Source organism: Anopheles coustani, chromosome 2, assembly GCF_943734705.1.
Source record: "Anopheles coustani chromosome 2, idAnoCousDA_361_x.2, whole genome shotgun sequence".
Classification (NCBI taxonomy): Eukaryota; Metazoa; Arthropoda; class Insecta; order Diptera; family Culicidae; genus Anopheles; species Anopheles coustani.
In genome coordinates this window covers 45116703-45134632 of record NC_071289.1, presented here as the reverse complement: position 1 = coordinate 45134632, position 17930 = coordinate 45116703, and the positions used below count along the sequence as shown (strand labels likewise).

General features: G+C 38.7%; 1 protein-coding gene across 1 annotated transcript; it reads right to left on the bottom strand.

Annotated features, from left to right (window-relative positions):
* Positions 1-7: 7 nt before the first annotated feature.
* On the bottom strand, positions 8-16154 carry LOC131266005 (dystrophin). The gene is made up of 19 exons (XM_058268332.1): positions 15038-16154; positions 13593-13683; positions 13384-13504; positions 13182-13315; positions 13009-13102; positions 12866-12946; positions 9186-9509; positions 8384-8507; positions 8161-8312; positions 7668-7927; positions 7355-7588; positions 7142-7275; positions 6814-7043; positions 5452-5961; positions 4775-5359; positions 4579-4707; positions 4254-4365; positions 3896-4183; positions 8-2740 (listed from the first exon to the last, which is right to left on the bottom strand). The coding sequence occupies exons 1-19, from the start codon at positions 16152-16154 to the stop codon at positions 2646-2648; spliced, it is 4815 nt and encodes a 1604-aa protein (XP_058124315.1). The 3' UTR covers positions 8-2645.
* Between the last annotated feature and the right edge of the window lie 1776 nt (positions 16155-17930).

The following is a 17930-nucleotide window of genomic DNA, read 5'->3' as shown; positions in this document are numbered from 1 at the left end:
AGTAAAATTCATTTCATCATTGTTTAATTGTTTATTTGCATCAGATTGCTTGCCCCTAGGGCTGTGCAAATACAACTAAGTATTAACACAGGAATAGTAAATACTTAACTAAATAGACGTAGATTGGTGACTGCCAAAATTTAGATAGATTCGATATAGCGAGTCGGCCATGAATGAAACAGGGGAAACAAAAGGAAAGGGAACCTCTCATGATGGAAGTGCATATGCTGCAAGGAAAGAACGGAAGGAAATCGAAGTGGCCAGAGCAAGCATTGAACTGTCGCAAACACTCAAACTAGGGATCATCACTACCATAGTAAGTACGACCGGTGGGAAGAGCATGTGAAAGAAATGTGATATATGACATGGAAAGGAAATCAGGAAAATACTCTCCTCCAGCCAGCTTCATGATATCGTTTTTATATTTGTTTTCCGAACAAATATCATGCATATAATGTATTGCATTAAACCTATCTCGTACTGTTACTGGTTAAGCATTGATGTAAAACTCTCCGAGTTAGTTTTGCTCATCTCAACATCTTCTGTAAGCATATTACTGAACTTGATAGTAACATTTAATACCTCACATGTTACTTTTCGATGGATTCGTTGAAGATTTTTAATGGTTATAGGCGTTCTAGAATTTATGTCTTCGTTTTTCCATGTCAAGCTTACGTTAGCGTTTTGCTCGAACTCGCAAATTCGATTGTAGTAAATGATTAGTAGCATGTTTATTACACGGTATACAGCAGTCTACCTTTAAAATTTAATTCTGTGTGTATTGTGCTTTTTTGGTTGGCTATAATACTATGAAATATGCGACATTTCGATGCCTAACGCGAATAATCAGTATTTTTGTTTTCGATTGAAAAGTAAACGAACAAAAAAACACACCATATATAGCAAATAAAAAGTTCTCATCTGACTTTGTGATCTAATTGAATAACAGATAAATAATTTAACACATTTAAATCATGCAATGCTCGCCTTCCTTCAAATGCTTATTTTTGGTATGCAATGTGTTGTGTATGAAAAATCATAGTGCCTTTTTCTGTTTTCACTACACTGATGGTTCGTTTTTATTCACTGGGTCGATCAAACTGAAACATATTTAAAAAACTTGGTACTTTCCCCACAACATTCCTCATTCTCCAACAAACGATTCCAAACACCCCCATTACACTATAGATACCTGCCTTTGTAGTATCGCTGATATGTATATTATGTAAGTAAGTAAACGAATAATGTTAAAAATTTGTGTATTATTTCGATGATAGAAGTTGGCTGCACAATTCGAAAGTGCACTATCATATTTGATTTTGTCGTAAAATTGTCTCGCGATCATATGTATCATGCAATTGCCTGTATTTTTTATTTATCTTATACTTTTGCTTGTTTGACTGCAAAGTCAAATGTTTTACCATTTCCCCATTCATTTTGTTTCACACAATCGCTTGCAATACAGATTTCATAGCGCAGAATTGGGCATAGTATAGATGAATAACAGTAGTGAAATTTGAATTAAAAATAATTCAAACTTAAATTAATTTAAAATTAAGACGTGTTCATAAACAAACTATTCGTTTAAGCATGAATCATTCGTGTGAATGATCCAAACAATGTAAAAGCAAACTAAGTGAGTGAGAAACTATCATAGCAATAAATCTGAATTGATGATTTTGGTAAAATCGGCTTACAATCAACGATCCTTTTGATTGTCAGAGGATTATATACCAACAATGCCAATAATTTCGGTTCCTCTTTTTCTAGTTAAATGATAGGTAAACAACCCCAGACCAAACTGGATGGTCTAATTCACTTTGCTCAACGTGCTGATATTTATCATGCTAGCCCACACCCTCTGACATTCCATTTGGAAGTGACGAGAAGTGCGTTATATTTGGATTTAGTTACCCTGATTTATATCATTCAGTTCAGTTGTTTGTATTGAATTAGTGATAAACAGATCAAGCAAATCGCTATGCAGCTTCATACTCAAACACGACCACCGACGAAATTTTATCAACTTGTGTTATAATGTCCAATACATAATCGTGACTCACACACTTGATATGAATAATCGTTTGATAAAGGTATGCAAAATATGTATTTTTGTATAATGTGTATAGATATATTCATAGATGTAATAGTTAATGTTTATAATAATGATAGGTTCATAATTGCAAATGATCTGATTAAAATATGTCTTAGTTTTTAATACATGAATATTGTCGTCTAATGTAAGTACTTTTTTCTAAGGATACGTAGGGTTCCACACAATGGTTAAATAGTTCGCATATCATGTGGTGTTATATAACCGCTGATGGACAATTGAGATGTAAATAAAAAAAGGATATGCATAAAGTGCCGACTTTATCATAATTACTCGATATTTAAAGCCTACCGCATTCTTTTGATCAAAATAATCCAAATTCACGATTCAGTTGCCATTATAACTTAAACCAGTTTTGGTTCGATCAGGAGTCAGCCAAGGACGTGCTTCAACCACTTTGGATAACAATAAATTTTGATCTAAAAAATGTGGTAAGCGTTAAAGCACAGTAACTTTTCGTACTATAATCATGTAATCAAATTAGATTATACATCGCACCATCACCAGCGATTGTCGATATGATCGCGTATTGTTACTGTAGCCCTGCATTTATGCTGTCACTATATTCGTCCTTCGACTCCGCCGTCATGATGTGCACCAGTTCCTCTACTGCCTTATTGAGGTCGCCTAGCGGAAATATTCGATTGCAACCGGAAATGGTACAGAAAGAAGAAACAATTAAAAATTATTCTGCAAGCATTAAAAGCTCATTCTTGGGCGAAATCTATCACACAGCGTAAAACATGACAATTGTTTGGAGGAATTAATAGCATAAGTGAATATATTTACTGAATTCGTCCTATAAGTCAGCGAGGCGAGATGGAGGTTATTGCACACAAGAATTGCCGTACGAAAGCCAACAGGAACATGTAAAAAAACGTTAAAAATCACACATCACTCAATTAGTACCCTTTCAGATTTTAAAAAAGCTTTCTTCATTAGATAATGTACATTCGATGCCGCTAAATTTAGTCTCTAACGCATAATTTTGTGACAGTTTTCTCTTATCCACCAATTTATGCATATTCATCATGTCTTTATGTGTTAAATGAAATCTTCGAAATGAATTCCGAAGCGCAAACTCGTTCGAAAATGTAAAAATTTCGATGCAATGTTCTTTTTTCGAATAGTGTAGACGCGACACATTCGTATTGATGTTTTTACGTACTGCTTTCTATGAAGTATTAAAAGCCGCAAAGGCTAGCACCATTTTAAGCAATTTTCAGAAAAAATCATTAGTATCTACTCTTCTGTCTGCTCTGTTTGTCGATCAAACTTTGAAATATTTGTAACCGAAACTTAATAAATAACCAGCATTGCTAACGATTGTAGATCGTTTCTAGCCGACCGAAAAACTTTATGACGGATAGAAGCGTATCAATGATGATTTAAGTTTTCGCATTTGTATTTTTGTACTTCATGTAAATCTAGCTTTGAAGTAAAGAATTCTTTGATTCTTTATTTTTTTAATTATATCAGAAAGATTGGTCTGATAATCAGATTTACATTCTTTCATTCTAATCAATTCAAGTTGTAGAATCATTCTAGACTGAAAACACTGCGGCAAGGGAATGGACTTGCTTCTATAACCTGTATTCTAGAGTGTGACACCCGATATTTGAAGGGCACTTTGCAGTCTGTTAATAATAAGTTTTCTTTGCTTAGCTTAGCGGCATAAATTGGTTACTCAGAGGCAACATTTAGCGGCAACGACGTTAATTTGCATTTTATGATGCAAGTTATTAAAACAAATAAGAACAATCATCAGCACGTCATACTCACCGGCCATATGTAGTAAACTCGAATGAGGAGGGGGAGGAGGCCGCTCATCCATTGTGTAGTCTCCTCCAGAATGTCCTGCCATTACACCAAGATTAACTGACCCAATCGATTTGTTGGCTCCAAAGGCTGCGGTAACCGCAGCTACACCGGCTCCCGCTTTTTCATAAGTGTCCATGTTGTATTGATCACGCTGCCTGCTATCCTCGCCCGCCATGGACAGGAAGCCATTAACACTACCGCCACCGACTGGACCATACAGTGAAGTTGGCTTTTGTCCAGGTTCGTTGACTAACGTATAATTAAAATTATGAAATCCATCATGTAACTTGTACATTTATGGTTAATTCGATTTACTTACAAGGTTTTTGCTCGTAATGTCCGTTATGCTGCATTTTGGCCGGCGAATCCGTGTTTAATTGTGATGCCGTAACCGATCGTGTTTGCAGAGTTTGGGGTTTCAATGGAGTTGGCTGAAAAAATTGAAAGCCATGGACAATTTTCCATCAGTGTCAATTCACATCACTAAGGAGCTCAAGGCGTTTCTGGTAAAAGTTTCAATCAATGATAGTGGAATAAAACAAATTGTGTTTGGGATATCGGCGACATTCGACGGGATACACCCAGATTTTTATGAATACAAGATTAATGTTCAAACAATTCAAATGTAACATTAAACCTCCTACCTCATGTAACAATTGTCGAAGACGTTGTAGTTGTGCCTCCAATTGTTTATTGTGATCTTCTAATATTTGCATTCTTGCTTCCAATCGACCCTTATGCTGCCGCAAAAGCTTTGCCTCGGTTACCATGTCCTGCGTATTTGTATATGTTAGTTTGAGATTCATTACAAGCAATCAAGTAAAGGTTAAAATACATTACCGATCCACCGCCAGCCGCTGATGCCGTCGAGGACAGTGCAGAAGCAGTATTCGATGCCGAGGTAGGCGTTTTGTACCCCTCGTCCGGTGTCGTGATGGGAGTACTCTTTTTCGTTGCTTTCAACTTTTCATATTCCGCCTGTAAGTTAGCGTTTTCTTCTTCCAACTCCTTAATCATCGTTTCCAATTCTTCACGCTGTTCGGCCTCCATTGCAGCCATTACTTGCACTGGAGACTTTGGACCTCCGTTACCACCTCGAGCTGTATTTTCCGCGGCTGGCAATGATTGACAGTACTGTGCGATCAGCTGATGCTCATCGTCACTATCGGGAGTAGAGTTGGTTCTTGTTCCACACTCGACTTGGGCCAATCGTGATGCATACATTTCCAGCCGGGAGTGCATATCATTCTGTAGGGTGTGCGTACCGTGTTGGGGACTCGGTATGGGGCTTTCAAGTGCATCCCCTTCAAGAACGCTCTGCACTGGAAGGTAACCTACTCGAGGATGTTTCTTGAAATATTTTCTACTCTTAAACTTATTCCTTAGCGCTCTAGTAAAATCACGCACATCTTCGGTGGAGGTTGCCTATGAAAAAGTTAAATGAAAAAAGGTCAAAATAACTGCTATTTTCTTTAGTAATAAGCCGTTTAATTAATACGGCTAAAACACATCATTACCGTAGTACAATATTCGTGCATAGGATGACTCAATTTATGGTTCTTAGTGCTGCGTCCGGTGAAGAAACACTTTTGGCACATATCGAAATTGAAACACTTAAGACATCGGTACCGGAATCCTTCGATTGGATACTCTTTGCAGATATTACACTTAGCTTGATGCTTTGCCGTTTCCGCAGCCACCAACCGGTGGAGCACAGGAAGCCACACTAAGCTTTGCGGTTCGTGCTGCAGCCAGCTTAGAAAATGTTGGGCTTCTATCGCCGTTTCCAGAGGTTCGGCATTTTGGTTAACACCACCGGCCAGTTCGAAACAAGAACGAACCGATGGTTCAATATTCGACCCACCGAACGCAGCAACCTCACCGAGCTGACGGGGAACTTGAATACAATCGTGTAGAAGAAGACCCATTTTTCGTTGATCTACCTTCTTCTCCAGATCCGCTATCAAACGGAACAAGTAACGATATTTTTCTTCCAAATGCCCTCGACATAAAAGGATCAATCCCACCTGAAATTACAAAATAAAAACAAACAGTCATTATTTATTGAAAACTTCGTGTAGATGTAGAGAAATATTTTAACCAACTATATATATTGATGGTGCTGATATAAGAAGTTGATCTCGTAAATATAAAAACCTATGGTGTTGATATATTGCTTACAAAGCTAAGAAAATTGTATGATAATGTAAAAAAGACTATCCAACTTTTGTTTAAAGTGTTCCTTGAAAAATAATCATTTTGTCAAAACGTAAAGTGCAACAAACAATTTCATTTTTCGACACAATTTTCGACACAAAATCAGTTTCGGCTAATGTTGTAAAAATGTCTATAATAAATTATAACCTGTCATTTACTATTTATTCAGTATGAAGTGTAGAGAATATATGGAATTCAAATCACTCATTCCTTAAAAATTAATAATCTGATCAAATTGTGTATAGTGATTACATATAAAAAATCTATAAAAAAGGCATAAAACTTAAACATCCGGCATTGAAGTTGTACGATCCGTAAATCAATGCAACGAAATGTTTAGCGGGTTTGAAGTAGCACATTTTACCATAGAAGGATGTGAAAGGTGCAGGAAATAAGACATAAGTACATATACGTGGTTTCCCTTTTCGCTACACGCGATACTTGGATTACGGCACAAAAAGTAAATTCAAAACCGAGGTATGTAAGATAAATTAACGTGCATGCTTGAATCTTATATGACACGTTTTGATAAATGGTGTTTGATTACGCTGGAAACTGAATAAAAAAACAACCCCTCCCAGAATGTCCCATTAGTTTTAAGAAAATGTAATATATCTTTGTGAGATACTTTATTTTGTAATATCAATTTGTATTGAACTTACCTTAAAACTGAGAACGCGAATTTGTCCGGTGCGCTGCGAATCGTACACATTAAGTATCCAATTGATGGCTAAATCAAGCATCACTGCACGATCCATTGGCTCAAGCGTCGTATATAACGAATTCAATATCGTCGTCATATCAGGTATGTCGATCAGCTTATCGTTCTGAGCGCGCAATCCATATCGGTCAAATATTTCGATTGCTACACTCATATTCAAACGATCAAATGCTAAAACAAATTTCATAATTAGTATTTGAGCAAGAATCTTTTTAAAAACTATTTTATATGTACATTAAATAACATCTTATTGCTATTTATCTACTTACCAAGCCGTTTTTGAACAGTTCTTAATTTTAGTGCAGTTCGGTAAGCGGAAAATCGAACTTCATTCAGATCCGCCAGTGTTTTCATCAATTCTATCATCTCCGGATGATCCCAATGTGTACTTTCGCGTTCGTGACTATATGAATGCAGAGCAAATATATTATAGTTAGGTTTTTACATTCGAATACCTTTCGGCACTTGTTATCACAACTAACTTGATATAATAAGGCACATTTGCCGGCGTTACTGCCCGTTCCCATGGTATCTGGACACTTTTCTCCAAATTTGGAACCGTCGAGCCTACAGCAGCGATATGGAGGGGCTTGGAAAACTTTCCTCCCTCACTATGATGAATTCCAAGGATTCCGTCTGCTCCGTTGTTTTGCTTGTCACTGCTATGCTGTAGAACTTTGCTTCGTTCTTCCACCGCAATGTGTAGCAATTTCATCCTACAAATAATGTGTTCGAAAATATAATAATGTGGGCGTTATTTGAAACAAATTTAGCTATGAGCTGTGAGTCAAATACCTAGTATTAATATCTTCCAATTTTGCCAGGTAAGGACTGGGAACAATCACATGACAAGAGGAGAAAAAGTTTTGTTGCTCATTACAATCGTCCAATAATGCGTTGGCTGTAGTAAGTTTATCTTTCAATCGCTGCAGGTGTTGCACTTCTTCGGTGGTGTCTGAGCCTGGAGCTGGTACAGTCCATGAATGCGTTATAGTTTCTGCCGATGCTACCCGCGAGCTCAAATCCTCTAGCACTTTTTGAAACTGGCGCATTTTCTAAATAGAAATTATCAATTTTTAGCTACAGTTAGAAAAAAGAGTTCGTTAACACGTTAAGCGCTACGTCGGCCCCGTGGGGCCGACAGTGTTCTTCCCCGTAAGCCGGCGTCGGTCTGCTTGGACCGACAGAACCCGTTAGGTAGGCCGGCGTTTCTACGAATTGCTGGCAGAAAGGAAAGCAGTGCAATTTGGGCATAGCGCTTAACGTGTTAACGAAAACCATTGCTTACCGTTATATTTTCATCCAATCGATGTTTCCATTTGTCACAACGCTCGATCAAAAGTGTCCATTGTTCGGATAGCTTGTTAACTTCCCTGCGTATACTTCGACCAAGAATGCGGTTCTGTTCCTCCGTCGAAATGTACATCGTCTCGTCAATAGCTGCAAGATTTATCCGCCAAGTACCATAAGTACATAGGAAACAAAACTGGCATTTTTTAGTATTTATTCACCCTCAGAATCGCTGGTATCCGAGATCGGTGATTCGTTCGATATGTATTGTCTTCCGTTCATAAGGTTATTTTCAATGATTGATCTTTTATCGTCCAACTGACGACGAAAGGCTTTATGCTCGTCCTGCAAATAAAGTAAATTGTACTGCATTGCATTTTTCTATAGATGTAATCCCCCTCAACTGGGAGAGTTCGATCCGATTAGGAATAAGATACAACGTGGTAGTAGAAATGGCAATTATTGTTAAATATTTCCCAAGCAAAATGGTGATGTTTCCTAAAACTTATCAAAAACAAACTAAACAGATTTTAGATTCCTACTTCAGGACAACACCTTAGATAACAGAAATCAGAAACATCAGAACCATTTAATCGAAGCTGAAGAGAAATGCACAGTAAATGAAAAATTCACCGTGAAATGTGGCCATGGAGAGAAATATATTCACATTAGTTTTTAAACTAAAAAATATGATCAATATTTTGATGCGTTGTTATGTTTCCGAAGATAAATAAAGTTCAAGAAAATTTTCCATTATTCGCCTTATGTGGTGAATAAGCCAAAGCGATTCAACCCAACATCATTAAATTGTTAAATTTTTTTTTTAAGTTAGTTGAGTTGCAAAAGAAGATTTTTTTTCGATCGTATTTTTCCATCACCAATTCAATTCAAACCAGTAACTCGCGAGCCAGATCGCGTAAAGCTCACAATATTCCGAAACATGAGAAATCCATAAACCACACTAATTCATCATTCATTGAGAAACGCCTTGATAATTCCTGTTATCGCTAAGCTTATACATACCAATTGCTTTTGCAAGCTATTAGAATCTCCGTTAATGGAACCGAATCCAATCGTGGTGAGCTCAGTGTTTTTGCGTATGACCCATTCTGTAAGTTCACGCGACGAAAGCAGCAACGCATTCCAATGCTCTGAGTTAGACTCCAGACGGTTTCGAATTGCAGCACTGCGTGAGTTCAAATGGTTCCAACGTTGATTCATTTCATCTAATTTGTGTTGCAACATGACGGCATCTTCTTGTGAAGTCAAAGAGCGCAGCAGCTTACGGCCAGTATTGTCCAACCCCTCGTATACCTTTCGGTTGGAATCGATTTCCGATTGTAAATCCTGTAGGAACAAACCAATTGAAATTAAGAACCTCGGTGGAACTAAAACATTTTGATGGAGAGTAAATAAAGAAGTACCATTATCAGCGGCTTGCGGGATGAGAAATTTCAATATCAAAAGCTGCGCAAGCACTTTCACACACTTCTGCGCAAGAACCTGCTCTGTTCAACTCATATACAGTCGCAATACCGTGGGTGAAATATGATATTTGCTCTTATGTGAGAATCCGCCCCTTCTACACCCACGAAACGATCGTGTAAACGATTTCGGAATAACACAATTGGCAAGTCAGTTGGTTTGTTTCCAATGAAACCCTCACAAATTAAGAAAAAACACTTCTTTTGAGACAATACTACAACCTTTAGTCAAAATGGTTCTTCAGTTTATCACTCGTACCAGTCTGTTGACCAATTGTGCAGAGTAATTCATACATTTTCAATTGTACCAGATGTGATGGACTGAAAATAGAACAGACTTTAAAGCGGGGCATTTGTCTATTTGAGGGACTCCCTAACATAGCGTTGGCAGAATCGAGCTTCGGAAGACCCGAGGATTCAATTCCTCGACGGACTCTAAAGGATTGAGTCCCATTTGACAGCTTCCCCGAGCACTTTGAAAACTCGTTAAAAGAAAAAATCTGGTAGGTGTTGAATGTATTTTGTTGACTGGCAGAAAAGAGGTTTGCTGTACGAACACATTTTCCTATGAAAAGTGGACAAGATTCCACCAGATGAAATTGCAAAAAAATCTAATCCAATGGACCATGGAGTCAGCGAACTTTGCAATTCTACTTCGTTTGTATGAAAACTCCAACTTCATAAGTCATATTCCCTTGAGTTTCAATACTTAATTATTCCAATATTAGCCTATGAGACGAGATGAAGTTCGTTGGACCACCTTGTTATCCGCTATACAAAAGGTTCTAGCTTTGTTATTTTTTCGAATCCAAATCTATCTGTATTGGATGCGACTTAACCCAGGCACGAAGTGAGTCGAATAAGTCACGTATCGAATCGACCTAGAGACAATGTGATTGATTTCAATTTACTCCAATCGAATGCTGGATGGAATGGATTGCACATAGATTGAGGTTCTCGTGCGATTTGCTCAGGTTCGAGAAAAATTCATGAACCTATTTTTAACAAAGAATATAGTACAACGTTGATTATCTGATTATTTGAGGTGGTCTACCATTACATTTAGCCCACGGAATGACAATGATTCAGACCAGGAACTGATTTACATTTTTACCGGACTTTTGATAAAAATATCACTCTCCATTGAGTATCTTCTTTAGACAGTGTTACTTAAAAAATCACTGTACCCGATTTTCAATGCATGCGAAGAACATCGTTTCCATACGTTAGTTGATATTCAAGATCAACAGAACTACTTTTCATCGGAAATGTGTGGCATGTTTTTACTACGGAAAAAGCGAGTTAACACATGTGATTTGATAGGGATTCAGATTAGGATAAACGATGGGTTTACATCGTCTCGCGACTGTTTAGGCTGGTGTCAGTGCTTTACTGCACGATGTTTTGTCGGACGACATGTCCGCCAATTTTTCTATAATTTTTCAAATTCTAAGGCGATTAAATGAATTTTATTATTTTTCTTAGATGAAAGCCACAACTCCGAGAAGTCCAACTTTCTTCTTCTTCTTGGTGTAACGACCTCTTGGTCATGCCTGCCCGTTAAGGGCTTACGAGACTTGTTTCCCTGTTGTACGTGGATAGTCAGTCCTCTCGTACAGGGGAGGGTCCGGTCTCGGTTGGGATTCGAACCCACGCCGTCGAGGTGGTGAGCCCCGGCGGCGCTCATGGGCCGATTTTCTAACCGGCGCTACCGCTCGGCTGTCGCGGACCCCAACTCGCGGACCCCAACTCGCGGACCCCCCGAAGTCCAACTTTATTGACAGATAAAATCGGATGCGTCCATCCGATAAAACCAAATGATTCTGATTTTATCGTGCGATTAAATCGTGCGAAGCTTGCAGCTGTCAAATCCCATACATTTTCACCTGTCAAAACATCGTGCGGTAAAGCACTGACACCAGCCTTAATGGATTGTATTCGGATTTAGGGATTCGAGTGCCTAGTAGGGATTTGATTTACCCACCACTAGATCGAAGCAGACAGCGCAGGCATCAACAAGCTCAAGATTACTGTAGTTACCTTGAACAGCTATGAGTAAACTTGAATAAGCTTTATAAACAATGGTCACAGATTGAAATAATTGAGGGTATCACGATTTGCCCCCCGATCTCTTAGTTTTCTCGACGCTGTCCCATACAAAAGGTAAGCGACACTTTGGCGACAAAAGCGATACAACGGGAAACACGGGAAGATCCCGATAGGCAGCTCGAAATATCGTCCTAAAAACGTCCTACGCGCGGAACAAACGTTCTACTTTTTTGTATGGGGGTGAAATAAATGCAGTACGTTTTCGAGCAGTCATACTACTTCGTCCTACTTCCCATACAAAGCTGCTCGATGTTTGTGTCACGTAGAACGTTTTTTAGAACGATTTGCTCGAAATCGCCTAGCGGGATGTTCCTTGATTTTGGCAATCTGCGCCGTTGAAGCCCTAACTGCGGCAAGTGACGCGGTAATAGCTGCCTCTTTTCTGCAAATGTGGCTTCAGAAATCCGATTCGATGCACTCTTTCCAATCCTGGGCATATTTTGTAAAATAATCCAGTGCTCGATCAATTGCATACCCATGGGGTTGTTCCGATATGCCTACCAAATGTCTGAGATAATGGTGTGCTAGAAAAAGTGCATTGAATTTGCTTTTCTAAAGCTAATTTAGCGAAAAGAGGCAGCTATTACCGCATTAGCGGATGCTGTTAATGATTCAACGACGCAGATTTGCATAATCAAGGCTCCTCTTCCCGTGTGCCGAAGTAAACGTTGTAAAATGGCTAGCCGCGTCGTTAAGTTTCCGCGCAGAGTCTCCTGATGCGTAAATGGTGTCGATTTTTATAGTCGACAAATTATAGTTTTTCAAAACGTTGTCTACCTTTTGTATGGTACAGCGTCGAGAAAACTGACAGATCACGACGTTTTCGTTCCATAATGACCTCAAATGGCTGAAATACATAGTTGATTTGGTAATAGCTTTTTAGTGCCTTCGTTAATTTTACCTATAGACCCCACAAATGAAAGGCCTTTTGAAGGCAAACAACTTATTGCAATAAATATTCTTCCTCAATTCTTAGTTTATGAAATAAATATTTGAAAAACGTAGGTACAGCAACCATGGTTAGTATTTTCAGTTGAAATAACAAATTTGTTAACAATTGTTGTACTTATTATTTTCAAATGCATATCTAGAATCAGATATCATACTCACCTTCAAACAGTGAGGGTTTCTCTCAACCTCGGATTCAGTGTTTTCACACAAAGATTCTGCTTCACTCAACCATCCTAGAAACTAGTTTTAAAATAATAGTTATGAGTAAACTTGCCATTCGCTTTTTCGCATGTTTTCCTTACCTGTTCAAATGTACGATCGAAGGTTTGCAACGAATGCATAGCTGCATGAAGCTGTTTGCCTCGCGATATGACTGAGTTGTTGAGATTATTGTACCTGAAATTGATTAGGAAAATTATTTTTCATTTTTCTACTGTGAAGAAAGAGTACAGCAGAAAAATGTTATCCAACACACCTTAAATTAATGGACTCGGTCATTCTTTTGATTCTCGAGGTATCGTCACACTGATAAACTGATATTAGTTTCTGGGTCAGTTGGTTGAATAATTCTATTTGGTGATTAAATTTATGTAGCTCTGCATGAAAGGACTAGATTGTGGAAAGGCATGAATAATTATGCCCCTTGTTTAGAATTGCAATCTAGTTCAAGCGTATACCTTTTGCTCTTTTTGTTGGATTTCCAATACGTCGGCCGTCGTTGCAACTGGTCCCATTCGTTCCGTTATTGTCTCCATCCTGCTCAACCAGGCGTCGATCTCTAATCTTTTCGCCTCGTATCTGTAGGTGATTTGATAAAAATAAAAAAAAGCAAATTGATTTAAATAGTTATCTCTTCACTTTTTCAAATGACCCAGTTCAAAGTTACCTTTGTGAATCGCCCAACATTGCGGTAAGTTGGTTTTTGCGCTGCATAACGGACTGAGTAGAATCCTCCCACTGTTCTTTCATTCGTGGAGCTTGAAAACATAAATGAATGAAAAATCGCTGTGCCATTAGGAATTTTTCTTAAAGCCTGTCTCATAGTAAATCGAGCCAAAGAAAGCGTGCTACTGTTACGCCTCTAGTGGCACCAGCAGGAAATTAAAATTTTTAGTAGATTAGTAAATAGTAACAATCAAGTTGTGCAAGTTTCAGACCTGTACTATTTTTTCGCGAAGCGCCGTACTGTCAGAACTGAGCCCGCACAAAACACTGGAGTACCAAGGCAATTGAGTAAATTGAATAGGCCGGGAACCCATTAAAAAAAAAAAAAATGATAAGTATTTTTCATTTGTACAACTATGCATAACGATTGTATAAAAATAGGTTTTTAGTATTCTCGTGTTCCCTGTTCTTATAAATTCACGTATGTTGTGTTTTGGTTCCTGCATTAGCGCTCGTATCGTGGAAAGGGACACTGTTTTCGCAGTCTCCGTTCACTCCCTCTTGTCAAGAACATCTCTAACTATTCCACCACTTAATCTAAGACGAAGTTGTGTGATTGCGAAGATTTTTTCGATGGGGTGAAACTCTGGGAAATTTGGTTTTGGTACCAAGTGATCTTATTGGCCCAGTACCACTCCAAGACAACCTTGGAATAATGGCAGGTCGAAAAATAGGCTAAAAAAAAGTACGTGAATTTATAAGATCGCGTAATTTTTTTTAACGTACGTGAATTTATAAGATCGCGGAATTTTTATAATCACGTAAAAAGTAAAAACCTATTTTTATAATAAACCTTATGTATAACTGTACAAGAGAAAAATACTTGTAATTTTTTTTTTTGCTTTATTTGTGGATTTCAGGCATTGTCAATCTGTCCACCGGCGCTCCAGTATTTTGTGCGGGATTAGTTCTGACCACTCAATTTAAATTTACGGCATTTAGCGAAAAAAATAGTACACATCTGAAACTTTAACAAAATGATCTTTACTAGTTACTAATACTACTAAAAATTTTAATTTCCGGCTGGCGCCACTAGAGGCGCCACAGTAGAGCGCTTTCTTTGGCTCAATTTACTATGAGACAGGCTTTAGTACGTGAAGTTTCATTCAATTTAATCATTTCTTTAACATGTTGAATACTTTCAAGGAATGATGATAATACACAAAATTACTCTGAAAAGGTTTGTCTCATTGGATTTTTTTTTTAAAACAAATCAAAATGGTTATTTTCAGGTCTACGGATAATCACCCCGCCGGCTAATCCGATCTCGGATAACTGACGCACTCCTGAATTTCGGACTCACAAATGTAACGATATTCACACAGACAAACATAATATGAACTCTGTTTAAGTTACAAAAAACACCAAATATGAACCCATAATTACCTGTATTATTCATCGAAAAAAGGCTTTCGTCGTGGGACGACCGTCTTCTAGATCGCAGATCATCCTTCGAGAGACCCATCTGCCGGTTCAGGCTATTGGATTCTTTATTACGAGCAATCACCGGAAGCAGTTGCTGTTTGATGAATTCCATTTCCTGCGATCGCTGACGTTGTTGATTGTTACCATACTGTAGTTCAAGTGGTAGATGACGATCCAATGAGCGGAATTGATGCTCCACCGGTCTCTGATGCATCCCGTGATCCATGCCATTCGTGTTATTATCTGAGTATCCTACATTTCCACCGCTTTCTCCATAGCGCAGCTTCTCCATGCTAACGCCACGTTCCATTCCGATACCTTTTTGGCTGTGATCAAACCGATCAAACTTAAACCCTTGCACTAATCCAGAGGAAGATGCTGGCTGTTCGAAAGGATTGTCCAGGGACATACCCGATCCTAACGAACCTGAATGTTTACTCATCAGCTCCATTCGTCCGAATTTCATTGGATGCGAAATTTTTGCCTGCTCTTCAACCTCGACAGATGAACGCAAACTCATCTGCTCTTTAATTGCGCGTTCAACGTTTCGCAGCCCACTTTCAATACCTCGGAGTGCGTCCTCGGAACCGTAGTCTTCCAATTTTGCGGGCTTGGTAGAAGATTTGGTGGTCAATGTAGGTTCCTTTGCAGAAGCTTCTTTTGCGCTGACAGCACCCTGGTTTGCAGCCGATACCGATCCGGTAACCGATGTACCAATTCCTGTGCCAGCATTTGCCTGAAAGGTAGCTTGAGGCAAAGTACCGCTGCTAGCGATATTGGCAGTTTTTTGGGGCACTGGGGGTGCTCGGGATGGTATAGATGCAGCATGTTGTCCTACCAGCATTGGACTACTAATGCTACTTTCGTCCTTACTAGAGGCTCCAATAGTAGTGGGTCGCTTGGAAAGATTCTTTGGAGGAACTTCCGGTGCTTTTACGTTGCTTGCACCCGCTCGGACGGGTATTTCCGGTGGTTTGGCATGATTTGCGCGAAACAGAAGAGCATTAGGAGGCTCGATTTCAACACCAGCAGGGCGTGTGTATTGCTCTTTTAAAGCACCGGATTGGCGTGGTTCCATGGCGTTGTTGATTATGGAAGAAAGCCTATCCTTTGTAGTAAAGATCTATCGATTGCAGCCGAGCAACTTATATCTGGTACATTGATAAATGATGACCGGAGGCTTCTGATTCATTCATCCACTCCACATTAACCACTTTAAATTACAATAAGAATTTCTTACCACTATGTGAAGCTTGATTTGCATTCGTAGGGAGATATGATTTTTTTTTTTGTCACAATGCTACGGTCGTCCCAGAATGGTTAGTATGTATTCACCGGTTTTTCACCGTCGAATATACCGTCATATCATTTTCCACAACCGCTTGTTGAAATGTACCATTCCACACCTTCACACAGCATAAAGTAAAACATTCACTGTCAACTCCTAATCGTTATCGAATACGGGACTAACTAAATTCACACACCCCCTGGTTCGTCTAGGCCGATGAGGTAGAAATCATGGCTTGCAGACCGGTTTTGATATGTGTTTCTATCACTAGCACAACCTCTACGCTCACTTGAAACGCAACAGATTTTTCTCTGAAATACGTTCTCTATGGTTTAATAGCATTGTATAACAAACATAGTTTCCTTTTCACGATGTAAAATGTTTTACTATCGCAGCTATCTATACAGCTTGACAAACAAACAGATTGAACGATGGTTAGCAAATCAGGACTAAAGCCTTCCTGTGTCTGAGGCGAATACGGCCATTTGTTCTCGTCGTTTTTCTATCACAGGCGCCCCGAAAGAAAGCCGAACCACCTGCAAGCGACAACTAAAAGGACATGCGCATTGCATTCGAAACCTTCTCAGATAAATAATCGTATACGAATTAGACTCTCCAACCCGACAAGCCGATTTTCCATCAATATATTTTACGGTGAAACGACTATGTGATGCCTTCGAGGAGCAGAAGAATAGGCAATACCTTGTTTTTATTGGAATAGGAAAACGGAAGATAAACTGCAACAATTTAGCAATGAATAAATTAAGACTATACATCATAACAATGCGCAGAATAATAAGAATTTATAATTAAAAGAAGGATTTTTAAATAAATTAGACGATTTAAACTATATTTAATGTGCGTGTATATCATTCATATATTCGAATCAACTTCTTTTTTTAAGTGACACTGTGGTGGGACTAGGCCTCTCTCATTAAGAGAGCGTTTTTCTGTGATCGAAAGACGGGGTATGACGCGCTATATTATAGATCGGTGGTTAGCCATTCGTGTTATACCGAGGGGGTGCCAAAGATTCAAGATTCGATCCCACTCCTGTGGCGTGGTGTTTCCTCGCGCTACCGCTGCGCCATGGGGCACCTTCCTTTCGACTATTTTTACATACATTAAAACGACCTTTCAATTCGCTGCACTTAATACAATTAATGTTAATCAGTGCAATTAACAGTTGCTGGGTTACAAAAAGCAATCATAGAAAAACATTTAAATAAAGAATATACCGGTTGAGATAAACAGAAATTGATAACTATACACACACACATACACCCACACACTGCAAACTCTACACACGGAATGAAACATCATCCAGACTGCGCTGCGACATTCTGATATAATAATTATGACCCGCGCGAACTCGTTAACAAATATAAAGACGTCAATTTTTTCACACATGGCTTATTTTCCAAAAATCCATCCAAATCAATAACAAATTTGTACATCTCTATCGCACACAATGAATTTTCTCAAAAACAAAATAAGAAGGAACAATTTGGCCGGAAACAAAATTAGTTGTCTGAAAACTACCTTTTATTTGGATTACCTTGTTCC

What these genes read in the sequence shown, in the direction of transcription:
- LOC131266005 (XM_058268332.1), bottom strand. Translation starts at nt 16,154, where the DNA reads ATGGAACCACGCCAATCCGGTGCTTTAAAAGAGCAATACACACGCCCT. An exon ending in TCGATCGTACATTTGAACAG is followed by an intron (nt 12,947 to 13,008) that starts GTAAGGAAAACA and finishes TTTTAAAACTAG; the next exon opens with TTTCTAGGATGGTTGAGTGA. An exon ending in TTGGAAGATATTAATACTAG is followed by an intron (nt 7,589 to 7,667) that starts GTATTTGACTCA and finishes CATTATTTGTAG; the next exon opens with GATGAAATTGCTACACATTG.